Here is a 13,487-nt window from a genome sequence, read left to right as displayed (position 1 = left end):
TGTGAAAACAGTCCTTCGAATTATCGTGAGCTGTAAGTCCCAATTTCCTTACTCATGAATATGGGTATATTTTCGTAATCGTTTTCAACTGAAGCTTCTTATCCAATAAATTTTGACGTGCAAAATCATGATTTCAATTAAAATTTAACCAATTTAGGTTTACGGCTTGAAAACACGTTCCGCTAGTTAATCTAGTATCACGCATTAATTCGAAAAGATCAAGTTAAAGTTTAAAATATTGATGCGAATATCGCAGCTGAAGTTTATTTTATGTTATTTTTAAACGTTAAGCAAGGAAAAAGGAAATCGAGATAGACAGTAGCGACTGATCGCTTTGTCTTTGTATGTATAGTAATATTTATTATATGGAAAGAATTTTGAAGCACATTTTTTTTTATATGTACCTAATTATTTATTAAATTAGATAAAAAGCGTTTGGTTACCTTTTTTGTAAATTGTAATAATTTTTCCAACGCAATTTCCCGTTTTAAAAATAAAATATTAAGTCATCATCTTCTTTTTCTTCAAGTATTTATTTGTTAATTGTATTAAAACACTATATTTCTTTCTAATAAGTCTACTAAATGTGAATTGGCTACACATTCTCATTCCCTAGCATTGGCCTGATGTCGCTTATTGGTGCTATAACTATTTGTTACTGTCAGTAAAATAAGGGCCTAGTCACAGAATACAAACTTTCTATAGCACATTTCAATGGCAGAAAGAGAAAACCTTGAATTGAAATGAAGGCACAGGTCTATATCTAAAGTAATCCATAGTATTCGTTATGGATTCGTCAAACATGAGGATTTTTTTTAATGTTGTGACGTTATCGGAACATCGTAAGTGAAAACAAAATGGATACAAGTAGTTAATTGGAATATGTTGTGTTGTAAATAAATAAATTAAAATATATTCTAGAACTGTTCGAACTTAAAATAGCAGCGCTATTAGTAAATCTAAGGTGAGTTGTATCTTCACCTCGGCTATTGGAATAGGCTATACGTGGGTACAGTATTAAAACAAATCCCGTTGGGTCAATTGGTAGACCTTAACCGAAAATCATCGTGGTCAATTCCGGGCAAATAATTAAAATCAAATGCTAATTTATTTCGTATTAGATAACATCATTCATGTGGAACCCTTTTGTACGAAATGCATACATAAATGCAATTATTGAATGGTGAAACGAGAAACCTTTTTTTTCCGAACATCAATTATTCATTAAAAAAACAGGATGTTTTTATTAATTACAACATACCTATTATATAAGACGAGGAAAACTTTAAATTTGACAAGATTACTTAGGGAAACCTACGTGACCAATGAAAATTTGACAGATGTTGAAAACTAAGTTTATATTTTACACCCACATACACAGTTTCATATTTTCTCACATCTCCCATAAAATCTCATGTTAGATCGTGTCGATAACCTTTCTCTATTTTTTTTCTACCAATGGAAAATTAATCATTAGAGATATGTATTTATGTTATAAAAGAATAATGTGATAATAATTTAGGACGATCTCTATCTTATGACGTCACTAAATTAGAATTAATTTGCAAAATATAAAATTATGAAATGAAACAACGTAAAAAGGTTGGAATAATAATATATCACATTCCTTGATCTTACTGTACAACTAAATTAGGCTACAGACAAGCACTTATATATTAAAATTACAATAATATGTATATTTAAATAAATTCATGTGCGCCTCGGCCTACGAGGCGGAGTCCCACTCGATGAGGTAGGCGGGGAGGTGTCCCGGCACGAGCCTGCGCGCGAGCACGCGGTACGTCTGGCCGGCGCGGAAGTACGACTGCACGCTAGACTTGAGCGCGGACAACTGTCGAGCATCTACTTCGGGAGCGCCGCTGCTTGCCTTGTGAGGGCTCAGCTGTAAGCTCTTCACGCTGTTATTACTGCTAGCGCTATTGTTCGTGTTGCGACGCGCGTTCTCATAGTAATTCTTCTCTTGTCTCTGTCTCAGTCTTCTCCCATGGAATTTAACATTGTTTATATTATGGGGGGCGGGTGGTGTGATGTCACCATTTTCGGTTGGCGTCTGAGCAGTCTTAGAAGCGTCATCTGGCAGTGGACATGATTTGTTGAGCTGAAATAAATTGACACATTGTCATTAAAAAAATAGATAACTCGATTTTTTTAATAATTTAATAACAAGATTAATCTTTTAGATAGCTTTCTGTCTTTTTGCTGTCTTGTTTCTTTTGTTTTCACAGACATTTTTAAATATTTTTTTAAGCACGACAGATTACTGTCGTAAAATTTATGCTTATTCATTTGGCAGGAAAATTATATAATATGTACTTTGCTTTACTTTATTGTGCACCACATAGAGAAAATAAATAAATACAACATAGATCCAGCCTTAATAAAAGACGCGTACAATTTTGGCGACCTTATCGCTGCATAGTTATACTTATTGGGATCTATTCCAGGTAACCAACTATGTAACGTATATGATCATTCTCTCTGGTCAAGGTCAGACTGCAGTTTTGTTATTATAATCTTTATACAAGTAAATTATATTAATAAGCCGCACACGTTTAACCGACATGATAACAAGTATATATAAAAAGGAAATACCTGTAATTGCAAATGCTTCCGCGGCCGTCTATACTTTCTTCTTTTAACCTCTCCATTAGGGCCTATTACAATATCCTTCTCACTCAATTTTCTTTTCAAAGGTCGCACCATGGGACCCATAAGAGGATTTAGTTGACTTGGCAATGAGAATCTCGAATGATAATGACTTCTACCATTTTGTTTATTATACACATTTATGTTTGATGAGAATGGTGTTTTCGATGGATATGTGTTTTGCATTAAAAATGGATTATTTTTGCCTTGAAAATCTTTCAATGGTGGTATAATAGCGTCAAGCGTCCCTCTACTGGATGTTTCGTCACCGGAGGACTCCATGTCATGCGTAAAACTGCTGCTATATGGAGGTAAGCTGTCCATATGTTGGAGTGACATTATTTTGGAATGTTCAATAATGTTCTTAGTGGATAACTTAGAGACTTCTAGGTTCATTGTGGCTATTCGCGAGGTATGTTTGTTAATATTAATGTTACAAGAGTCATTAATGCTCGAATGAATATCATCAGTATTGTCTTTGGGTATATTATCTAACTTAACAGAGCATGGTAAAAGGGAAGTGTCGAGAGATGGCACTGGAGAGTTTTCACATGTAGATTTAGCTTCATTTGATTCTGACTCATTTATTTCTGATATTTTTTCTAAAGCATCTTCTTTGGCATCGGATTTCCTAGCAGTGGACGTACACACGGAGGGAGATGGTTGATCGTCACGTTCCGTTGTTTTAACAGACTCATAGGAACTAGCTGAATCATTTTCAGAGTTAGAATTCGAATTTAAATTTTCGTGGAAGCGTTTACCCATCATCAGATTCAACCAGTGACCATCTACTGGCACTATCATATGTTGATTATGACTTTTATAGGAACTTTTTTCATTGTTACTACTGGAAGGTTGTGAACTGAAACAAAAAATTATGTATGGTTATTTAGTAAAAATAATTAATTAATATATTTTTTCTTGATTACACTTTTAATTACCTATCGTCAATAGATAAAACTGTTTGCGGCGAGGGTGCCCGTGACAAAAACCGTAGCCGTGGAGCGTATTCCCGTACAATTTCATCAGTCAATGGCTCTCCTTTTTTAATCTGTAAAAAAATAAAATAATTCCTTTCATAAAGTTTACATAAATATGATATTATTCTATTTATATGACTCAATATATAACATAATACCTGCTCCAACGCCGACAACTGTAACGGCGGCGGCGGTGGACGGCGCAAGCGCAGGCCCCAGATGGTTGCACGTTTCTTCATCTCGCGACCGCACTTAAATCTCTTTCTCGACGAAGTCAGAGCCGTTAGTATCTTTTCGCGTCGCTCGTTCACTGGAGTCCTCCACATCTGTTTTAACAATGGATTGGTGTTTTATATGGTTCTCACTTATTTTTATTTAAGTAAGCTTGTATTTTATGTAACAGTTTTGATTCTGTTGTTAGAACTTTTAATGTTAATATAGTCATACCAACACTACACACTACTTTGAATGGATACTTATTTAAGAAATACTACATTTAGCTCTTTTTTGTTTTGAGTTTGGATAGTTAGTTAAATAGCCCTCCTCTTCATACGTAGTTTATTGGACTCGACTAAGGATATTTTTCAGGTAACAATGTAGAAGTTTTGGTAAATTTGTTATTGTTTTGTAAACATTAACCTTAAACCAGTAAATTAAAATATCGTGTGTGTGTATGTGGTGTACATACAATTTTATCATGATCATGACATAAAAATAATACTCACCTTTTCAGGCAGTTGCAATGCATGCCAATTGTCCATAATGTAGGGCATGATGACGGTATCGAGGTCGAAGTAGTTGGGCGCATTATATACCGTCAAGTTGTACAGCGCGAGATGCGCCAGTTCCAGCCAGCACAGCTCCAGCCGTCGCAGGTATTCCTGGCCGCCATTGCACTTCGCACAGGCGAATATGTATAACCTGCAATATTCCTTCAATATTATACCTGTTTATACAATTATTATTCATAATTATTAATTTTTCATGCCATTTGTCTGGATTCTGCACATATTCAAAAAGGATTTTGTTGATTTCCCGACACCATTTGGGACACCATTTGGGGCCACATTTAGGATACTCAAAGTTTTGAGCTACCATAAATTATTAAATATAAAAAGTTAAGTTGATAAATTATAAAAAGTTTTCTTGATATATTAATTTTCTTAAATATAAAAACTTTACCCTTAAATTCAAATTATATGAATGTATTTGATAACAATTTAAGTCATAGGTAGCATTCAATAAAATGTATATAACGAGAAAAAAAAGTATGACTTCTCTTCTTCTTAGTCTTTTCACATACATTTAGAATAATGTGACATCTTACATGTCAGGGAAAACAAAATAAGTCTTTGTAAATCCAGAATTAATTAGTCAAAATATTATAAATTTACATAACATAAATAAATATTGCACTTCTTTTAGTTCTTAAAAAAAGTTATACATTTTTTTAACTTACTTATCCCCGGCATACAATGGATATTGTAAACTTGAAACACATCTTTGGTGGAACCAACGGGAACATCGACAACATAGTAACATCTGAAACAAAAAATAGTTGTTAACTAAGATAAAATACTGCAGATATTAACTTGCAGTATAAATTGACATACTTGCGCAAGCCAATCACTTTTTTCACCACAATAACAGTGTACCTCATTTTGATTATTCCCAGCATCTGATGCAGTTGATGACGTAGTCGATGCAGTCTGAAAATAAAAATACTTTTTGTATTTAAATTGTCCTCTTCTTTGGTTTAATGAAACATATTACTTGATCGAAACCAACATCACAGGGTGGTGTAAGTTCTTGTTGTTGCCGTCTCTGTTGTCCTCCCTTGAACCTGAACAGGTCAGACCGTTTTGATGCTCTGTTCTCTGCGGCAGCCACTCTGTACCGTTGGTCGACACATCGCTTGCAATGCCATGATGCACCTAAAATGAATTAACTAGTTTTATGAACTCGATATAACCTCAGATAGCGTTGCATCTGTTATAGTTTTATTTGTAACTATTAAAACCATATCTTCGGCAATAATACCAAAATAGTAGCAATCAAGGGCCCAAAATTAAATAAAGTTAATCTTACCATTAATCCACGCCTCAACTGGGGGCGTGTGGCACTTCGCGTGATAGCCTCTCCCGCACATATCGCATGCGATGATCGCGTTGGCTGCGGGGCTCGCTGCCGGGCCCTCCCTGCGCTTGCATACCACGCACATGATTCTGCCGTCGTCTGCGGGAGGCACGCTGAGCAGCTTGAGTGTGGATACCGGCGCCCAGGCGTGCGTGCCGTCGCCGAACTTGACGAGGCACCGCGCCACGCCCGTGCCCACTTCGCACGAATCGTTGTCATTGTTTGTGCTCAGCTCTACTATTGTCCCTGTTGAAGTTAAATTTGTAACGCAATCGTAATCAATCTTAAATTGTTAAATATGACTACTAGTAATCATATTTATTGCCTAAATACTAACTGCAAGCCACCAGACATTGTCTTGGGCTATTAAATAGTAACCAAAACTTAAACCATCAAAACAAATAAGTGAGTGTCTATTTATTGCTTAATTATAAAATCAAACCTAAATAATATCTTCCATCTTTGTTGGGTACGAGGACATCGTCGCCGCAATGGAAGGGGTTTGTGGTAGCCTTTTCAGTGTTGGTAGTAGAGTCTGGCATGGCATCCTGTGTTTCTTCTTCTTTTTTCTCATTCTTTTTGTTAGCGCATGGTGTAATTGTTTTGTCAAAGTCGCTTAGCAGTGCATCGATCAGTGACAACTGCGTTGAGACCTCTTTGAAGAAAGAAATAGCTACTATTAATATACATACCATTACTAACAATATACATACATTTTGTGATTAATGAATAAATCTTATGCCACTGTGTGCATCATTAGTATTATTAGCAAGATGTTATTTAATATTTATGTATGTATGTGGGTTTTTAATGTTACAAATAACATGCTAAATTAACATCTAATTGTCTTTCAATGGAAATAATAAATATAATGGCTAACATATTTTTACCAGCAAATGAACAAACTAGGTTTCTTTACATTTTAGTTAATCTTTCAAATACAAAATCTTTCTCTTTTATTCTCAATTCTTCTCTTTGATATAACCTATAATATTATAGTTTTTTTTTTTAAATTAGTGTGTATTCATAATCAATGTGGTTCTCTTAAAAAACATAAATAAACATACATATGAACATGCAGGTATAAAAATGTATATATAATTAAGGGGGACTTTGAACACATTATAGTAATTTCTAAATTGAAGTTAAATGTTACTAGCCATATGATTACAACTATACACCCATATCTTATTACTCAGTGAATAAAAATAATCCTTCACATGTTCCAACATTTGTCAAGTCAAGCCTGAAGTCACACAGTTTATGAACACCTTCTAAAGATTATTGTAATAGATATGATAAGGTGTATTTACAATAGCTACTAATTAAAATTAATTAAATATTACTATATATCTCATTTTTAATATTATTTAAGAGTATACTGCCCACACGATGGAAACATAAACTAAACAATTCAAAGGCACAAAATTAAAAAAATTCAAATTTAGTAATTATATACTCACTTGAAATAACATATTTCCAATATTAGTCAGCAAAAATAGAAGAAAATTTTATATACTTATTTATACATTACTTATATAAAAGAAATATTACATATTTTAACCACTAGTCTACTGTAATCTTGAAGTTCTATATTTTTTTTAATACATGGATATTATCATACTATTTTAAAAACTGTTTGTTTAAAACTATTTAATTCTAATTTTGAAAGAGATTATTAGTTTAGCTGATTATGGTTTCTTAAGATTATTTATGAGAAAAAAATATTTTTAAAAATTGTAACATATTCCTTTAATAGAGAAAAGATGTTATTACTTATGTTCCAAGGAGTTTTTATGAAATATTTATTTAGAAAAAACGTAATGACAAGTTAACTTGATGGCTGGTTAATATTTTGAAGAAAAATCTATTGTAAGTATTACTTTACCTCTATTAAATGTAGTCGGAAATTAGAAACTTAACTTTTGTTACAAATAACAGTCGACGTGTTATATAGGTTTTAACCAGCGAATGCTGAATATTAATCAAAACTTTGCTGTTTATTAAAACCGCACTATTAAATATAATAATGGATAAAACTGAACGTTATTATTAACACTTCTTTTATATCATGATAGTATGCTCAATCTTCCAAATTTTATGAGCGATATGTTATATGTCGTATAATAAATGATTAAGCGTGACAATAAACCGGCACTTACCAGCGTTAATGTCCATTTTAAATTTGCTCTTATGTATAAGAAGCGGAATATTAAAACTGTATTTAAAATTCGTAATTCATACTAAAAGAACAAACACTATAAGCATTGGCGCTATTGCGGCCATTATAGTAGTCAAACCTATTGCTGTTTTCCCGCGGTAACAAAATTGAAACTGTTATATATCAAAAAACCTTAGCAGTAAATTATTTATTTATGTTTTTATTTGTCCATTTCATTGATTAACCGATATTAAAATACGTAAATTATACTTAGTTATAGTAAAAGTCTGTACAAAATAGCCCTATAAATCCTAAAGTCGAATATGAATATTTTACAGATATATTTAATGCACAGAGTATTAAATAATTAGGTTTAGAAATGAAGAATTGGAATGACTGACTCGAATGATAACTCGGATATAAAGTATATTCGGATTTAACCTTATTGTGGTATCGAACTTAAGGGGTAATATAAATAAAAGCAAATTATTATTCGCATCATAGTTGTACTTAATTTTGGTTCAGTTTACTTTATTTAAAAATGAGAATATTTTTGCAGGATTAGGAAAATGTAGTCAAATAAGATAAAAAAATATTCATATTTAGATTAGTTTGAAATTGTACCTATAAATTCTTTAACCACTAATGTTTCAAGTATATCCTATAATATTTATTTGGAAGATTGTATTATTACGGAATGGAATGAATGATGACATTTATCGAATAATTTACCGTAGCTGTCTTTGTAATTCTGTTATTTTAAGTGTTTATAATTATTGTTATGCAGCAATAATTCAAGTTCAAAAGTTTACGTCATTGTCATGTAATTTGTATACAGAATATATAGTGACAAATCTATAAAATCAAGTTCAAATGAAGTTAGGTTGAATATCAATATTTTCTATTGTCTTGTGTTTTTTAGTTGCAATAACTCATTCTTATAATGTATTTATAGTTAATTTGCTTAATAGCTTGATGCTCAATTAAATCCATTTCATGCACGTTTTGTAAGTTACATTAGAAGCTATAACAATACTAATAAAAAGTGGGTTGACTGTAATTTTGTCAAATCACAAACCGTTTTGGTAGGATTGGCTTGATAGCTCGCGCGCGGGCTATTTCCTGTTGTTTTGAGGTTTTTTAAATGATATCCATTTCTTATTTCACAATTTGTTTTGTGAAATTCGGTTGTATCTTTATGATTATTTGAAAAACTTATTCAATCGATTTTTAGGATTTGATTTAAGACGTCTATTGATAATTAAATCCTAAACGTCTCGGTATCCATGCCATACATGAATTATTTTTTTTGACATTCAGACAATTATATTACATTAAAACTTGACACATGACATTGGCATAGAAATTTGATTTGCTGTTTGTATTTTTATACTTAGTAAATTAACTTTCTGTTGATTTTTTATTTAAACAAAAATTCAAAAACTTACAATTGTTTATACTCACGTAAAGTTAAGTTGCCTTTTTTAGAGCAATTGTACAATACTTTATTAAAATGGGTAATTCAGGTTTAAAACAACATTATGAAACGGCGTCAAAAACAGGAGTTTTACAAATATCAAATCATAAGTTAAAGGAAATACCAGAAGAAGTTTTCACATTAGCGGAACAACTCAGAAATTTGGACCTATCTAAGAACAAAATACCATATATTCCTGAAGATATGAGCATGTTTAAGTTTTTAAAACAACTAAATGTGAGCACGAATATGATACATATTTTGCCAGAATCATTAGCCAATCTGAAAAAGTTGGAACTGCTCAATGTTTCATTTAATTCACTTACATGCTTACCAAGCACCTTTTCTGGTTTAACTAATTTAAAGCAAATCTATTTAAATAATAACAAATTCAAAGTTTTCCCAAAGGAATTGCTAGGACTACCTAACATTGAGGTAGTAGATCTTTCAAATAACAAAATGACAGAGATCCCAACAGGTATGTCAAAATTCTATGCAGTTGAATTCAATGTGAGTCAAAACGAGATTTCTGTTTTAAGTGAGGATTTGTATCAAGCACCACGATTGAAAATATTGAGATTAGAAGAAAATTGCTTAAGTCTAGATATGATTACACCAAGCTTGCTAAGAGATTCAAAGATACACACAATTAATATTGATGGTAATCTCTTTGAACCAAAACAATTAGCATCGCTGGAAGGCTATAATGAATATACAGAAAGGTATACAGCAATGAAGAAGAAAATGTTTTGATGATATATTTAATCAAAAACATTGATAAGATTTGATACGGTGATGTTTTGATGTTTTATTCTTTGTGATAGTGTATGTAAAAAGCTTATAGAATATTAATAATACAAGCTTTAATAAAAATCACAACAAACGCACACTACTTACAATAATAACAGTAAAAGTAAATTAAATGCAATATTAAACTAATTACTGGTCAATGATTACACTTTTGCAATCTAATCATTGTATTTTCTTCAAGTGCTGTCAGGTATATTTTTCCTAATTTTGAACGCACATATTAAATGAGGAAAGTACCTGCAATACAGTTTTTAAAGATTTCTTTAGTTATGGTTTTCAAACCTACATTTTAATTAATTCTTACTTTTTAATTAATAAATAGATTTTACAGAAATTGCCAGTATTCAAACAACATGCAGTTGAATGATAATAACTTGAGTATGAGTTAATTAATTTCAAATATAATCTATATTATTATCTATTTATAGCTAATTCTCTAGTATAATAAGTGGTTCATATCAGCTGCCAAAATTTGATCTAAACAAATATATATGCTTGTATACATTAGACTACCTGGCAACACTGCTTCCTTATTTCACAAATTAAACCTTTAAATTCCAAGTTTGTCACTTATTTTTTTATTCTTAAATTTTAAAATTAAAGCTTAGATTTCTTTTCTGCGCGAAATTGTGAAATGATATATTAATATTTTTCCATTTATTACTATTTAAATATTTATAAAGAGAGTAGATTTATTTATTTAATAAATAATATATAATGTTTATAATTGTTTTACTTATGCAGTAATCTGAAGGTACTATTTCTTTTCTTTTTTAACAAAAATGGATTCCAAATTTAAATCAATCTGTATTTTGTTTTTTAAATCCATCTTCGTTTCTGGTGATCTTTTAAAAATTAATTTCAAATTGATTTTTAAACTATTTTCGATTATTTGCACTTCCTTGATAATAGAAATAAAGACATCTTTCCCCAATAAATATTTTTATAATGAAGTGTGAGAGACGTTTAGTTTCTGTCGATTTTGCGATTATTTTGTTGAAATTTCTGAAAGGCTTTAGTGCATTTATATTTAATTTAATAGTAATTGTCCCAGTTACTAAGTGACTAAAAATAAACTAAATAACATGATTAATTTTTGATGGACTGTATACTAGACACGCGACACGATGTCAACCCAAGTCCAATTTAAGAAAAAGAACATGCGACGCAACAGCTGTGTGTAGGAACCATTTAAAGCTACTTTTGACCTTTCAAATTCTGCTTAACATAAACACTTGAAAATGCTTTATTTATTTAAAACCCTTGATTATCTTGAAACTCAAATTTCAATGAAAAAATAGATACGTTTATAGAGACACATTTAACGTCTTAAAATTGGTATTGGTTTTGTCATTTAATGTCGCATATCTATCTAATATCTAACCGGATCTCAGGATCTCAGGTTTAAAATTCGGTCCAGTTATGTAATTGTGTGTATACAAAGATTTTAATAGAAAACTGAATATTAATGATTTGAAATATTTTCCAAGACATCAATTATTTATTAACTTCTCTTTCGAAATTAGCAACAAAAATAAACTACTTCGTATTAAAATATTTTTTTCACAGAAGATAGATTCTCTGATGAAAAGTCGGTTGTTATTTGTATATATCCAGGGCCAATAATGATATAAACTGCATCTGCAACGGCAGCGCGCTGAATAGATTTGGGATACGTCTGAAATAACACATAAATACACAATTATTTTATTATAATTTTTTTATTTTAAAAAAACCTATAACTTACAAATAAAAAAATTGCAAGACAATGAATGACCAATGTGCTCTAATATTTCTCTAACATTTAATAAATGTAGATAAAAGCATATAAAAAAATTTAATAAAACTATCTGTGAGTTAACCCTTATTCCTGCTTTTACGCATGAAATACTATAATTTGAATAATGCGTACGCATTTTGAATGGTATAATACTTATATAATATAATATAATAATCATTACAAAAAGTAATCCCTATTCTTTTGTGGGCGAAGTCGACAAGAACGCATACACTCAATATTGAACTTGGCTTCCATTTTCACATTTTTTTTTTATTTTTACTAAACGGCGCTGTTCACCCAGCGGCCTGAATGACACTCAGCCAATTCATCTTCCGTTATAGGATACAGTAACTTGCTTTAAACACTCCATTCTTTAAATTGATTTAAAAAGCCCGACTGTAACTCTATTTAGTCTTCTCGGTTTGAGCCCTAACCTAAATTCCTCCGTTCCTGAGATATTGGCAAAAATAAATATTGCTATTTGAACCTTAAAAGTAGGTAGTTTATCAAAAATTTCGAAACTAAGTGACCTTCGGCGCTGCGGGATGTGTAGCACTTTCGCCTTTCGTATCAAAGCACAGGACGATGGCTGTGCTTTGTTACGGCAGGCGGGTGTTGTACTTCCTTTGCGCCTTTGTTTTGTTTGAAAACACTCTAAGGGTAAGACCGACACGACCATATTGAGTCAGAGTTAACAAGTCGGTTTTTTAAAAAAAATTGCGCAATCAAATTTTTGAGCGTTTTAGCAAAATGATCAAAAGAAACCACATCAAACATACTACAATCAAGGACCAAGCCTCTACCATATACAACACTTCCATACAATTGCCAATGGGCCACCAACCTTGGGAACTAATATGTTATGTTACCCCTTGTGCCTGTCGTCACCTACACCTTTCAAACATAAGGAACAAAATAATATTAAGTATTGTTGTTTGAAGACAGACTATGTGATGAGTGTATGATAACCTATCCGCTCGCACAGTCTAACCACCGCTAAATGCTTATTATTGCTTCTATACCATTAGTGTTCCTAATAGGTTAACGTTTATAATAATTATTAAGGTATATAACGCCAGTGAAAATGACTACAGGTTTCCACAATAAACGGGTTATAGCGCGAAAAGAATTAATCAAAACGTTGGTAGACCCCGAGATTAGCGCGTATTATTGTATTACTAATTAAAGATTGTTTAAATCACATTATTTAACAAAACATTATTTTGTCGTCTAAAGTGTCCAAACGGATAGGTAGATATTATATTCGAGTAAGAAACAGGTTTGTCCATTTCAAGTTACATTGTAGATTACAGTTTTAGTTAAGTATTAATTATTTTGTTCAAAAATAAAACTTAACGTAAGTACCGTATCGTTAGGAAAAAGTACACTGAATAAGGGATTGTGTTCTGTGCATATTCATCGTATCGCGTATGTTATCGAGTTGTCAAATGATGACGTGCGACGCGCTGGCCGGTG

The 13,487-nt window shown here is 31.6% G+C and overlaps 2 protein-coding genes across 4 annotated transcripts; one reads left to right on the top strand and one right to left on the bottom strand.

Annotated features, from left to right (window-relative positions):
* Window positions 1–1,599: 1,599 nt before the first annotated feature.
* On the bottom strand, window positions 1,600–8,260 carry LOC125074449 (metal-response element-binding transcription factor 2). 3 transcript variants are annotated; one of them, XM_047685818.1, is made up of 11 exons: window positions 7,946–8,260; window positions 6,226–6,438; window positions 5,736–6,029; window positions 5,436–5,581; window positions 5,261–5,356; window positions 5,107–5,189; window positions 4,373–4,568; window positions 3,806–3,973; window positions 3,609–3,718; window positions 2,614–3,529; window positions 1,600–2,119 (listed from the first exon to the last, which is right to left on the bottom strand). In XM_047685818.1, the coding sequence occupies exons 1-11, from the start codon at window positions 7,959–7,961 to the stop codon at window positions 1,727–1,729; spliced, it is 2,631 nt and encodes an 876-aa protein (XP_047541774.1). In that variant the 5' UTR covers window positions 7,962–8,260; the 3' UTR covers window positions 1,600–1,726. The 3 variants fall into 3 exon arrangements, with proteins under 3 accessions (XP_047541774.1, XP_047541784.1, XP_047541788.1); XM_047685828.1 differs by having other exon boundaries at window positions 5,303–5,356; XM_047685832.1 differs by lacking the exon at window positions 7,946–8,260 and adding an exon at window positions 7,247–7,405.
* A 1,038-nt stretch (window positions 8,261–9,298) lies between these two features.
* On the top strand, window positions 9,299–10,792 carry LOC125071983 (leucine-rich repeat-containing protein 57-like). The gene has a single exon (XM_047682440.1). The coding sequence runs from the start codon at window positions 9,458–9,460 to the stop codon at window positions 10,172–10,174; it is 717 nt and encodes a 238-aa protein (XP_047538396.1). The 5' UTR covers window positions 9,299–9,457; the 3' UTR covers window positions 10,175–10,792.
* The last annotated feature ends 2,695 nt before the right edge of the window (window positions 10,793–13,487 follow it).

This window comes from Vanessa atalanta, chromosome 2 (genome assembly GCF_905147765.1).
Source record: "Vanessa atalanta chromosome 2, ilVanAtal1.2, whole genome shotgun sequence".
Classification (NCBI taxonomy): Eukaryota; Metazoa; Arthropoda; class Insecta; order Lepidoptera; family Nymphalidae; genus Vanessa; species Vanessa atalanta.
This window is presented reverse-complemented; position numbering and strand designations above follow the sequence as displayed.

Bases quoted from the DNA above. Each gene is read 5' to 3' on its own strand.
- LOC125074449 (XM_047685818.1), bottom strand. The intron at 6,030-6,225 runs GTTTGATTTTAT...TAACTTCAACAG, and splicing joins AGATGGAAGATATTATTTAG to GGACAATAGTAGAGCTGAGC. The intron at 3,719-3,805 runs GTATTATGTTAT...ATTTTTTTACAG, and splicing joins AGTTGTCGGCGTTGGAGCAG to ATTAAAAAAGGAGAGCCATT.
- LOC125071983 (XM_047682440.1), top strand. From the start codon at position 9,458: ATGGGTAATTCAGGTTTAAAACAACATTATGAAACGGCGTCAAAAACA.